Genomic DNA, 13,925 nt, shown 5'->3' on the forward strand with positions numbered 1-13,925 from the left:
TATGTCCGGTGTAAGCCACGTGGCCGCGAATTAGAGGGGCAAACTGCTCATCGTTTCCAAAATACCCACCTGCTCGGGGGCCAGGCTGCAGCAAAGCCATCCACTACGTGCCTCCATCTGTCTGATAAACAGGCTGCAGATTTGCTGAAAGCTGAATCATTTTGCTTCTATTTACTTCCTTTCTTTCCCTCTCCTCTCCCCCCCACCCCGCCTCTTCTAATTGGAGCTCGCTTGAAAGGTGCAGACACCCACAAAAACAATGCAGCACAATGAGGCCAGCGCTGACGTTCGTTAAACTGCTCCAACCGAAATCCGCGCCTGGCTGAGGCTGAGCAGGCATAAAGGAGACAGACCTTGTCAGCCTCCAGCCGGAGCAGGAAAATTTAAAATATTAACCAGGCTACAAAACAGCGCAGCAAATCCATGTGGGCTGTATTGTGTTACAGTTACGGAGAGTAGCTCCAACCAAGATGCAAAGGGTGCTTTAGCATATGGGTCCTGCTGGGGAAACCAGGCAAGAGAACATGCCTGATGTTAAAAGCCCCGAGGACCAGCTCTGCAGCACCATGCAGCAGACGGGCAACACGGGCAGGAGGCCGGAGCATCCTTGTGTCCAGCCCCAGTTCTGCCACAGGCTCCCTCATAGGTTTTAAGGTATAGCCCCAATGATCGCATAGAGCACAGGACTTGAGCGCAGACCCCAGAGTGCACAAGAAAGTAGTGGAAATTGTGCGTGTCGGTATTGTAGTGTCTAAGCAGGTGTAATCAGGAGAGCACAGCTGCTTGGAGGAAGTCTTCCCTTGCTGTTCACAGCACAGAATCATCCTGGCAGTCCCGTTGTTGGTAAAATAAGGATATTTCTATCCCTGATGCAAAAAATGATGGCCATGATTGCTCCCAGCTTGCAAAGCGCAGACTGCTGCATGGAGTGTCTAGGCCACGATGTGTTATGGTCACCATGAATTTGCTTCATCTAGTTGCTTAACCTCATTAGAGAAATGTGGGATTTCTCCACCTCCCGTTTCACTTACAAAGGAGAGAAAATGAGAGAAATAATTGTGATTCTAAGTACATTTTACTGAAAACATTGAACAACTTCTACCGGACAGTAAAAACCTCCTAGGAAGGTGCATTATTTCTCAATAGCCTGGACTATCTCCATAGGAATCAGGTAAATATTTAGATGGACTGCTTGCAAAAGGCATTAAAATTAGACAGTAAAAGCAATTTGCAAGAATTAACATCAATAGAAGCACCAATTTTCTGGTGAGAGAGTGAGAAATGGAGCATGAGTCAGGTTTCAAACACCTGACAAGTCAAAATGGGTCATTCTGGGGAAAACACCTCCCTGCAGGTGACAATGACATTTTTCTTGATGCTTTGCCACTGTCTCATTGGGTTGCTCCCCAGCGGGGCATAGAGAGGATCTGAAAGATGCATCAAGTTACTCAAGCATTTAGGATGGGAAAGACTATGGGAGAATAATGTTCGCCACACACCTAAAAGTGTTGCTACACACAGCCGATACTGCTGTATGCGCAGTAAATTCCTCCTTGGGTTACACTGCTGAAACACAGTTCAGTGTCTTAAAGGGTAGATCTCTTCCATTTATTTTAGCCATGAACTGCTGTTTTCCTTTGGCTTTGGAAACCCATATACCAACCCGCCCATCCAAGACAACCTTCCTCCCCCACACACTTCACCATGATGAGCAGCTTTCCCCCAGCCTCCCATGAACTCCCACTGCCTGTCGGTCCCTCCTGACTCCCCTACTCTGAACAATGCGGTTCAACATTCAAGAGCCTGACAATTTACATGACTAATTGCAGTTCAAAGTTTGCAGGGGGGGATTTCAACACCTGCCTGAAGTCCCAGCCCCTGAAGTGCTCAGCCTTCAGCCAGATGAATTGCCATTCATATTTTTCCAGCCCCGCTCCCACCTCTGCCCAAAAGAAGGATGCAGGGAATCCATGTGACTGTAGCTGCAGTTGCATTGAGGGCACAGCATCCCTGCCTCCCACCTCGGGACACCCACAGCATCGTGCATGGGGGTTTTGAAGGCAGCGGAGATGCATGGCGTGCTTTCCAGGAACAGCTTTTCCAGAAGCCATGTGTTTCGCAACCACGCAGGTGTGATAGCAAAATGAGAGGTGCCTGTGCAGCACATCCACCCACAGCGTGTGGCTCCGGGGAACTTTTGCTCCCAGGCACCAATGCGTGTTTGCCGACATCTCTGCAACAACTGGCGGGGAGCCAGCAAGCCTACAGCAGGGCCAGAGCCCGTCAGATGGGGTTAAAGGGAGACCAGCATGATCGCTGGGTTACAGGCGCTGCTCGTGCAGGCGCCCATGCCAGCACGCAGTGGCACATCGCTCTTGCCCAGTCTCCTACAGCAGCACCCTGTGCTCCTCCCTGCCCTCTTGTTTCATAGGGGTCACTCCTGCTGCCTCTCAGCCCTGTGTGGCTGAGAAAGCTCTGGGAACAGGTAGGGAGAAGGGAAGGGGCAGATGCCCTTCATAAAAGGTCTGTGGGGGACCCCAACCCTGTTTCAGCCCAGCCCAGGGCCATCAGTCCATGCCCCAGTGACGCTGTAGGACGCCAGTCCGCAGTTCTGCCACAACCCTCCCCACCATGGGCACCGTGGAGCCAGGACAGACGTACAGGCTGATGTCCTGTCCGTCCCCACAAAGGTGCCCGATGCCCACGGCTGCCCCTCTCCCTGGCTGGGGCAACCCAGTCCTTGCTCCCCAACATGCATCTCCAAACCTGAGACCCCATTTCCTAGCCCAGCAGTGGGATGCAGCTGCCACATGCTGGAAACTCCTATATCCCCCACGAGAGCTGGCTGAAGCCAGCTGACATCAGCTGCATCACGACCCACCTGGTTCTCTCTCAAACAAGTTGCGGACCTGGAGCTTCCCACCCTGTTGTAGAACAAATCTGACACCAGGGCAAAAAGGAGAGGTGGGTATACCACCCTGTGAACCCCAACGCATCATCAGGGGGCTTAAAATGGGGGACAACAACAGGGTACTAGTTAGTGTGCTGTGCTGGAGCCTGGCTGCTTGCCCAAACATCACGATTTTTTATACCTCCGTGCCCGGTTTCAGACAAAACCTTCCTCACTGCACTAAAGAGATGAGGGCAGGAGGGAAGGAGGAGCAGGGCTGTGGGCAGGGGCAGTTACTCACATTCCCTTACAAAGGCCATTTGCACTGACCGCGGGGATCCAACATTTCCCCCCTGTCCCTTAAATAACTTGGAGCTTTTGTGCATGCCCCATCGTGGGGCCGAAGGCAAAGTTTTGACTGGTGAATGTCAAGCCCCATCCCGAAGCATCGCGGGCACATGCAACGGCCAGTCTAACGAGCAAGCCCGCGTTACAAAGCCCAGCTTACCCAGTCTAACGAGCAAGCCCGCGTTACAAAGCCCAGCTTACCGCTTGCTTTGGCCGGTGGCCCAGCTGCCTTCCTGCAGCCCCCCCCTCCATTTGCATAACTATCCGTGGGGGGAGCGGGGCAGCCCTGCAGCCGAACAGCTGGCCATTCGCAAAATGGATTATATTACCCTTTTGTCCCCATGTCTGGCTCACTCCGCTTGCATATTCAAGCTTTTCCCCCAACCGGTCATCTCCTGTGCTGGGGAGCCGCAGTGGCACCCGAGGTGCTCCCAGCTCAGCCCTCCTCCAGCAATTCGGTTTGCTTGGGTGTAGAAGTGCCTGAGAAAAGAAAATGGAAATGTCAGTTGGGGCAGAGCCCTCAGTGTGAGGGAAGTTTAAAGGAAGGCGTGGAAATGAGGTTGGATCTCATAATTTTCAAGTGGATTTAGGAACAGGTGTAAAACTGAAAACTGGAGTGTGTGAAAATACAGCATTAGACAAATTAGTTATGGGAAAAAAAATACATTTAGGAGTCATTCTTTTCCTTTCTGAGAGCCTCTAGGGTCACTGCTACCATTCTGAACAGCTCTAACTATGCAAGATAAACACATCTTCAGGAGTTCAAGGTCTAGATAGCTTTGTGTATGCACAAACAGGACTCACAACCCCAGTTCTTTCCTGCTTATGGGCTAAAGTCACATTCTTTTCCTGAAGAGCAATGGTTTTAGGAAACTCTTCTTGGTGAGAAGTCAAACAGGCTGGTGCCTAAAGACTAGCCCAGCCATTCCCACCAGCCCTGACTAAGGTAGACTGGTAGAAGTGCCTTTAAATAATGATCTCCTACATTAGATTTTTTTCTTCTATTCAAATTTCTCTCTTTCTGTGGATTTCTGTGGTTTTTCCCCCTCTTTGTTTCTGCCGCCATTTTCTCATTTGCCCTAGACAGACTCCAATATAATGACATTTGAAAGCAGAACATTCACATTAGACAGACAAGTCAGACACACTTACCCTGCCCTACATGATGGAGAAGAGCTCTAAGATCAGGTCACCCAACATTTTCCATTAAAAATCCTGATTTTAGACTTGTTTCCAATAGCTTAAACGTGTTCAGAATGGAGCTCTTCCATGTCAGGTACTTGCTCTGGCTTGATTCCTTCTTTTTGTTAAAAGAAAAAGCTAAATTGGTTCAACAATCTTCATACAAAGGAAAAAAAAAAAAAGAAAACACAACTATGCTTTGCTAAATTAAAAAAAAATTACCAACAACAAACCACTAATCATCTAGCTAGAAGCCTGAGCATCTCTAGGGACTTTGTCAGGGTTTCTGTGACCATCACAAAGCTAGTGTCACAGCATTTGTGATTCCTGTAAAATTTCATCCAATTTTGACCTTGCTTTACACGCCAGTTTGTAAACTCTTCTATGAGATTTCAGCAGCTCAACTCTCAAAACATTTCATATGTGCTGGGCATGTGTCTGCTGTCCCAGCTCCCTGCTGCTGCCCGGATAACCCCCACACCACCCAAATCCTTCCAACAAACCACCTCTGGACGTGATTTTCCAAACTGAGAGAAGATGATGGATGTAACCGAGCAGCATGGGGGACAGAACGGCTTGATGGGGAAGCATTAGGGATGCTAATGAGCCCAAGGGGAAAACCAGAACTAGATCATCTTGTAATAGCCAGACTTAAAATATCCTGGATAAAACCCATGTTCTCTAGGCACAGACATTGCTTTCTTGGTAAGTAACAGGCTATGAAGACATCTGCAAAACATGCATCTTATTTCCCTCTGGTGGATACATCTTATCAGACAATAAACAAATTAGTAGGCAGTAGAGAATGACTTTGTTGTCATTCACTCATGCAGTGAAATAACTTTGTTGTGGGTCTTAAGATCAGGACAATACTGATGACCAAATCTGGAGAATTAGTATGTTTTCTTATCTTTTTTCAATGGAGGAGTTGGATCACATAATGTTTTTAAAACTGTGTGTTAAAGGGAGATGAAAATTGCAAAGTCCCTCAGAATCAGCAAATAGCAGACGCAAGGCTGCCTACAGACTTGTAATTCACTCTCACGCACCTTTTCTGTGCTATGCAAGATTCTCCATTCATGTAACGATGTGCTCCGTCTTCCACGGGAACACGTCTCATTCAGTGCATGGAAAGAGCCGTTGGGAGGGTGACGCAGGGGCACGCAGCAAAATCAGGTCATTGTATGCTGGACCGAAGCCTCATTAGCTGCAAAAAAGCAAAAGCTACAGACAGTACAGGGCCATCCTCTGTCTCTCCTTTCCAAGATCTCCCTCTTCTTCTGCCTGAGAACGATGTAAGAATGGATTTTGAGGAATATCCGCTTGCCTGAGATGTGAGCAGCCCTGCATTTTGAGGAGCAATCCCCTTGCATTACCCCACACATCACAAGCAAGGGCTACAGCGCTGACCTTGCTCTTGCTGTAGCTACCTAGCCATGGGCCACAGCTCTGACACTTGCAGAAACCCATTCAGGCAGGGTCTCAACCACCCACCTGACGGAGAGTAGCTGTAAGATGAAGAGCAAAGGGAAAAAAAAAAACCCAACCAACCAAAAAAAGAGAAGGCAGCTGGGGCAGTTGAACGTCACCCCAGTCCATAGCTGAGTGCCCTGGGAATACGTTCTGGCTCCACACTGCTGCAGGGAGGAGCTCAGCCAAGTCTGGTTTGGAAAGTGGGACGCAAGTTTTGAGTACTCAACAGAATAGCCCTCACTTTACATTCACATCACTCTCATCAGACAAACCTACCTGAATCAGGACATCACAATTCTTTGTCCAAACTGAAACATCATGAAACATTTAATCTCGTGGTCTGGGTTTTTAAGAGTTTAAGAAGTGAAATGCTGCTTTAAGGAAGTTTTAAACTTGTTTGCATAGAGTTGATGCAATACTTCCTCAGGTCAAATCACTTGCAGCGTAGATCTCTAAGTCAGTTTGCAATAGGACAAAGCCATAAAAGCAGTACTGCTGGAGAGGGACAAGAAGCTGCAGATAGTGAGAGCACCCTCGTTTTCCCCTAGCAAATACCAGCTTTCAGCATACCAGTGACTACAGTGCTGACCAGATGGTGGTGGGAGCAGTAGCTTGGATGATGTTAATTACACACAAACTCCAAAACAACTGATGTCAGAACTCACTTTGAAAACACACCAGAATGGGCTGCCAAGCATATGGTAGCAATGCTCCTCTAAAACCGTATTTTGTGTGCGTTAAACAACTAACAAGCTCTACCAAGGGGTCCAAGGATAAGCAGCCACAGTGGCAGGGTCCCAGATCCCGACTATTTGATGCTGGTCCCTTTATAACAGCTGTGGAAAAGGCACAGAGATGTGGTGGAAGTGGCAACCTACAGCTCCTGGAGCAGGTCCTTTGCAGGGTGAGCACACATGACACGTGCTCACCTCTTTCAAGGACAAGGCAGAAGCCTTGAAGGAAACATCCCAGGTGATCTGCTGAGCTGCACTGTATGATCTCTAACGAGAGGGTGAGCCCTGCTGTGGAAACTCGCTGTGCAAGCAGTGATCTATACTCTAGTACTTTTTAAAATGAATGCCACGTAGTTTGCAAAAGACACACCGTGAACAGATTGAGGAAAATCATTCTGGCATCTGCCAACCACCACTGAGGACTTCCCAACAAACCTGTCTCTTTTCAGAGGTTCTGTGGAGGCTAGCTTTACACCAGCAGATAATCAGCACCTTTACCTGCAATTTGAAAGTAAAACGTAAATTCACTCAGCACCAGCCTGCCAGAATGGACTTGGATAGAGTCAAATACGTATTTTTCAGAAACACAGTGTAGCCCAAGCTCGTGACACAGGGGCCTATGTTCTGGCAAATGGCAACTCCAGATAGGATCTACAGATTACAGTTGAACCACGCGCTGGAGCTCCTACCTCTGCTCCAGACTGCTTTCCTTGCTGTGTTACTCTCAGCTCCTCTTCCTCCAGCAGTTTTTACCTTGTAACTTTTAGGCTTGCTTGGAGATGCAAGTTGCACAGATCCAAAGGAAAATGGGATGTGAAAGGACAGTGGGAAGTCAGCCAGCCTTTTCTCCTGCCCCAAAGGAAGCTGAAACGTAGCTATTGCTCCAGACAGATGCTTGCTCTTACCAGATCTCCATTTGTGGAAGAGCTACCATCTCCCCACACATTTGTTCAGTGATTCCCTGTCTTTCATTTTATTTTATATTCAGCCTTAAGAGAAACTATCATTCATGCTAGCTGCAACTTAAGCCCAGTCTAGCATATGATTTCAAGCTCGATTCTTTCAGTGCTTCCTCACACGTGCATTTTCCCACATTTTCAAGATGTCAAATCACGCCACTCTCCACTGCACACTCTAGTACTAAGCGCAGCATGTCAAGCTGCATACTTACAGGTGCTCCTGTGAAGCACAGGATTATCTTGAATCTCACCAAATACATCACCTTTTGTGAACCTTAGCCTGAAACTTGCTTTTCTACCACCAGCAGGACAAACTGCCAGATCCCTTATCTGACATAATGCTAACTAGTCGGCCCAACTCTGAATTTGTGCAGTTGTTTAACCCTATCTAAATTTAGTGCCTTGCTGAAAAGGATCTTGTCTTTCCCCACCATCTCCTCTGTCGTAACGATTTCTACAAGTTGCCAAGACTTTTTTTTAAATTCTAATGCTATCTTATCTTTCACATCTGTCCAGCTTCCTGTTGACTGCAAAATTTAACGTGCATATGACTTTGTTATCCAGGTTGCTAATAAAAATGAAAGATAAGTGACCTAGAGCAACTCCCACAACCCCTATGCAATACAGCCTTCTGTTCTGACACTGGGTGCAAGACGGAAGGAAACCCCTCCCAGAAGGGAGCTGCTTACAGCCTAGCCCAGCTCACTACCAAATACAATTCAATCTCTGAAACCATGCTTTCCCTTTTTGCAAACCGCCTTCTGCATTTGCCCAACCGCCACTGCAGATTTTATCCTATAATCATGTGCAAAGGTGCCAAACTCATCATCTGTGAATTTCTTTTGGAGTAGGACTTCAGATCTCATGTGTGACGCAAAGCCTGCCCCATCTGAAGCAAGTTTTAACCAGTAATTCCTTTTACTCTGGTTCTCCTGGGGGATTACATTAGCATCTGTAGACAAAGCACACCGATTCTCTTCGGCAGATTTCATTTGCCAGTGTCGCTGCACAGCTATTTTCCTGTCACCCACTATTAAGAGCCTAAACTAGATAATTACTACTTCCATGAAACTTGTTCTTCAGTATCTAAACCCACTCCTTCCTGTTTGTTTCCATGAAAGGGCCATTTAAAGTTTTAACAGCTGGTTTACCAGGAGGCCAAGTTCTGTGTTACCATAAGCAGATGTATCTGTACCTTCAGCTGGGGAACCCCTTCCTACCCGAGTGTCCGGGTAGGAATGTGGCTGTGTGCTGACTGACAACAGTGCACCTACAAGGGTAAGTGGAAAACTTTGAGGCTAGAGAAGTCAATCCATTGAGATCACAGCCTGATCATATTTCAGAGCCAGAATAAATATTATCTGGTTGTCTACTCTTGCCATTGCTTTATCACTGTCTTATAGCTTCAGTTCTTGGGTTTTTTGTGGGGTTTTTCTTGTTTGGTTCCTTTTTTCCCTCTTGACAAAGCACATCTTACCACCTTCTATCCATGCCCTCTGAGGTATTTTCTTCTTCCAGGAGCTTGTCTTCCTTGGGGGAAGAAGAGCCAAATAGATTGCCACATTAGCTTTCTCATGCCATGCCATTACATTTCTAACTAGAGCTTTCAAATAGATAAATCAGCTTTTAAGTGATCCCAGTTGTACTATTGGCCTTTGCTATAATCCTGCATTAAAGCTGATTCGATTTTACTTACCTCTATTGCTCAATTAAGAAAAATACACAACAAGAAACGTAGTTCTGCAACTAGTAATTGCAGTCCAGCAGGGAGCTGGGCTGTTCCATTACCCATGAGGGATAATGGAACCATAGCGCGTTTCTACCCATGAGGGGAACTGGCTGTACCTCACTTGCTACTCCACATAGGAATTTCTTGTAGCAGCAAGAACAGTGATCCTCAGTTGCGTAAGATTATGTCACATAGCTTTGCGCATGTGTATATCACCATCTGTATGCTCTGTGCTACACCAGAGCAAGTATCTGTGGGATAAGACACACACTGTTACAGGAGCTTCTGAAGGAACTTAAGTCTTTGCTCCAACAGCAACTCCTTTATTTACTCAGCTAGAAAAAGGAGAATCATTTTCGTCAACAGTGAGCAGCTTCACTTTCTCCCATGCAATATATATTAACATATCAAGAACCCAACAAGTTTTTGCAGCGTTCTTGCACCTTACTATGCACGTAAACCAGTATCAATATCACAGGTCATTGACACTCAACAGTTGTACATGCAGTAGGAGTTATAAAAGCAAGAAAAAAAGTTTAGAGCTTCTTACTGGCAACCCAAACTTTTAAAATTTTGTATAGATACTGAATTACATAAGCTGGTTCAGTAATTAAAGGCCAATTCTCTTTATGATAAAAAGCTGACCCTAATCACAAGGCTGAAGCCTGAGTCATACCTTGCCACAGCCTTTGTCATATGCCCCAAGATAGTTATTTCTTATTTTAATCACATTCCATTAGCTGACTTAAAATATGTTGCTGGATTTGGGTTTTACGGCACAAGTTACAGTAGGAGTTGGTTCATTTAAGCAGACTAACATGATGCACTGAAATGCCATAATCTAAGCTTCCCCACTTCTATCCAATTTAAAACCATTTTGAAATTAATTTCCCCCTTGTTCAGGAAAATCCTTATTGTAGCTGAACTAACAAAATAAGTATGCGTTGCAATAGTCTGCAATGAATACTGTATTGTATTTGACATGACTATAGTGTATGTAATCACCGAGACACCCTTTTAGGATCCAGCATGAGTTATTCCCCAGCTCCCCAGACTAACTTAATGTCACTTTTTTTTTTTCAGATGACCAGAAATCTGCCCTCCCCCTGCACCCAATTCTGCACCTAAGTACCATATTACAGAATCTGCCACAGACTACACATTTTCCACTAGTAAAATTCATAAGCAGACACAAGTGCAAAGCAAAATGTCATTTTATTTAATTCAAGGACTATTTTCCTTCTAGTATTGCTGAAGGGATCACCTCCTGGGGAATTGATCATTACAAAGTCCCTGTCTAAAAGTTCAAGTGCTCTTGTTGTACATTCTTTTGAACCACAGAAAACATAATGACCAAGTAGGTGGGCAGCTACTTGCAGTTTTATCCCACCTAAATTAGCATTGCTTCAGGCTAGAAAACAATTCAAGTAGTAAAATCATGGAAAATGTTAACCTTTAAGGTCACTACCATATTTTGATCAAGAAGTCCCGAATGTATGAAAAGAACATTTGTACATGTTATGAAGTTTGTTTGTTTTTTTTTTTAACCAGACACTGTTGAAGATGGCAGTTAAGTATTTTGGACCAGTTGTCAACTGGATATTCAAGAGTTCTATCTGAAGGTTTTATTACCAATTTCATTAAGCAATTCACTTTTCACATTAAGCTCTTTAACAAAAGCAACATATACCCGCACCAGAATCACTGTAGACAGATTTAGTTTTATAGAATGCCCTTCTGAAAATTCATTTCAAAATAGAGATGCTTTTTCTCCAGAACTGTAAAAGCCATAAAAATGCAAAATATCTGTTAGGAAATTTTTAATCAAAATTATTCCTTAATGTTCAAAATAACATTTAACCTCCTACTTTTTTGTTGCCATCCACATACTGATCAATAGACTAAACAGGTAACAATGGTTCACGTTTTTCCCCCACCTGAAACATTTCTTCTAACACAGGCCCAAGATAGGCAATACAGAGATTCAGGGACATGGATTATGCATGGCAAAGGTAATCCTCTATCATTTTAATTTAGAACAACTCTGATTCTAGCACACAACTTTGAGTCTCAGTTATTTTCAATCTGCTCTAGGTCCAAGTCCCCACAGTCTAGAGGAAAGATGCCTTCTTCGGTGCTCTCACAATCGCTTGTGTCCTCATCGCTTTCGCACACCGCAGCTGCTTTCTTATAATCCCTTGTTTTGAAGCTACCTTGGCATGAGCCATGATGCCTTACTTCATCCAGCTGTTCTTTCATCGGACTGGAACCAGGGGTGATGATGTTCATAAGATCATTTGAGTCACATGGGGATGACACAATTGTCTTCATTTGTGTGTCATCATCATCATCTTCATAGTCAAGGGAGCAAAGACTTTTGGAGTTTTTTAAAGTCTGCAATTAAAAAAAATACATGAATATATTAACCATGACTGTATAGGAGGAGCAGAATAAATTCCTTAAATTCTTGAATAGATCAAGAGTATGTACTCGAAATTAGAGAATCACATATTTAAAGTAAATCTGGAAACAACAAGGGGCATGAAGAGGAAGGAAGAATGGTATTTACTTACTAGCCAACCTGGTTTTGCACAGATATTTTGCCTACGTAGATTCCCATTAGTGAGAAAAAACTACCAGGCCCCTTTTTTATGCATAAATATCCAAAACCCTAGCTTTAGTCAGCTAACGAGGAACTACAGACAACCAGTTTGATGTATTAGCTTTCTGGCAAATCCAGAGCATAGCATTTGGTAACATCAGCATTTAGGTCAGACAGCTGCACTGCAGCCTAGTCAACAATTAATTTCTCAAATTTCCCAAGCGTGCAGACAATGAGCCCTCGGCCTCACCTCAGAGACAGCAAGAGTCTGCAAGGCAACTGGCATATTTGGGTAACCTCAAAACAGGAGAAAACCAAGCTTCTACTGGAAGCACCTTGCTCCAGAGTTGGCTTCGTTTGTCTTACATTTGGGTACCAATTGAACAAGAGCTCAGGAATTTGAGCAATTCTGTTTAAATGAAAAGTATATGAGAAACAGAGGGGCACTTACCTTTGTCTAAATAAAGGAAAAAGGAAAGAAAACCTCAGTAAATGTGCTCCCTCTGTCCCTCAGATAAAGGAATAAAATGCCTAAGCTCCTCATATAACTGTAAGGGATCCTTGATCAAAATCCAGAAGCAGCATTTAAGAAAAAACAGAACTATACAGACAGCAGATTCTGCCTCATACAAGCACACAGTGAGAGGAGAGTGAAATAGTCAGGGCTCCTCTCAAGAGGTGGTAAGAGCCAGGAGAATAAAGCTATGCTAGCTTTCAGTATCTTACTGGTTAAGTGACTCCAGTCCCACATACACACAGCAATCGTTTTATTGCAAGTATATCCACAGGGAACAAGACCAACTTTCACATCATTTTCAGCTTCCTCCTCCAATTTGTCATTTCTTAACTATTTTATATTTGTTGATGTATTCAGATGAAATAGGAACATTGCAACATTCCCAGTGTGCTATATTCCAGATGCTCTTCCAGAGCACTGGATAATCTTTCCACTTCACCACTGCACGTCAGCAGCTTACCAATATCTTTGGGTGGTTTTTAGAAAAAACTTCAAGAATTCAGAAGAAATCTGACTGAGTCAGCCTTGCCTGTATACAACTGGATAAGGGAGAGGAGAATGGAGTAACCTCACTGAGGTGAGGTGATTTGCCTGACCCTTTAGGGTTGATGTTACATATGGAACATCTTGCAAACAAGCTCACTGCTACGCTGAGAGTTCATATAGTTCCTTGGACATCCCTACATCAAATCTACCTAGAAAGTTTAATTGATGGGAAGTCTGAATAAAGGTAAAAAGCAAGACATTTGAGTTTTGGAGTTCAATCACAGCACAACTAGGCTGAGGAGTGAACAGAAGTATTGGGATGGGGTGGGATGGTGGTTCACCATGGCTGGTATCTCTATAAAGGTAAGACTGCAGCAGCATTCCCCAAGCCTGCACCACGTGAAAACACTTCAGTGCACCACTTTTCACTAGTGATCAGAGGTCTGTTATGCTCATATTGCACACAGCTCTTCTCTTGGTCAAACAGCTTTCATGTCTTATAATATACATTAAATTGTTCATTAACAAGCCATATGTTTCAAGCCAGAAGGATCTATAAGGGATAATCTAGGTTTTTGTGGACAGACACAAACAAGACCTCATTTAGGAGTTCATTTGTGCAACTCCAAGACCTGCATCCAAAGATCAACTTTCAGGAAAACACAAAAAGACAGTTGACCATAGCTCTGTCAGGAGGAATTCACCGAAGTGTTAGCCATAGTTAAAACTCACATCCAATTTTGCATCTAACTAGCATCAAATATAACCACCTTGCATGATCAAAAAGCTTTCTATTTCCAAATTTCACTCCCCTAGGAAAACAGTTTTGGTATAAAATACAGTCTTGTTTTCAAAACATTTCTATATAGCTCACTTACAGCTTATTCAAGAACAAACATTTGAGTTCTTATTTATGACTAAGAGGTGTGAATTTCTCTCATATTTGCCTAAAAGGAAAACAGCATATTTTTGAAGTAGAAAGTGTTAGAGGATATTTTAATCCTA

General features: G+C 44.3%; 1 protein-coding gene across 2 annotated transcripts in view; it reads right to left on the reverse strand.

The window, feature by feature from the left end:
• Window positions 1-10,511: 10,511 nt before the first annotated feature.
• Window positions 10,512-13,925, reverse strand: part of FAM53A (family with sequence similarity 53 member A) — a 72,411-nt gene continuing 68,997 nt past the window's right edge. For both annotated transcript variants that reach the window (XM_054825144.1, XM_054825145.1), the window contains exon 5: window positions 10,512-11,709. In XM_054825144.1, coding sequence (XP_054681119.1) covers window positions 11,386-11,709 — 324 coding nt within the window. In that variant the 3' untranslated portion in view covers window positions 10,512-11,385. The remainder of the gene's footprint in view (window positions 11,710-13,925) is intronic.

Source organism: Grus americana, chromosome 4 (assembly GCF_028858705.1).
Source record: "Grus americana isolate bGruAme1 chromosome 4, bGruAme1.mat, whole genome shotgun sequence".
Lineage (NCBI taxonomy): Eukaryota > Metazoa > Chordata > Aves > Gruiformes > Gruidae > Grus > Grus americana.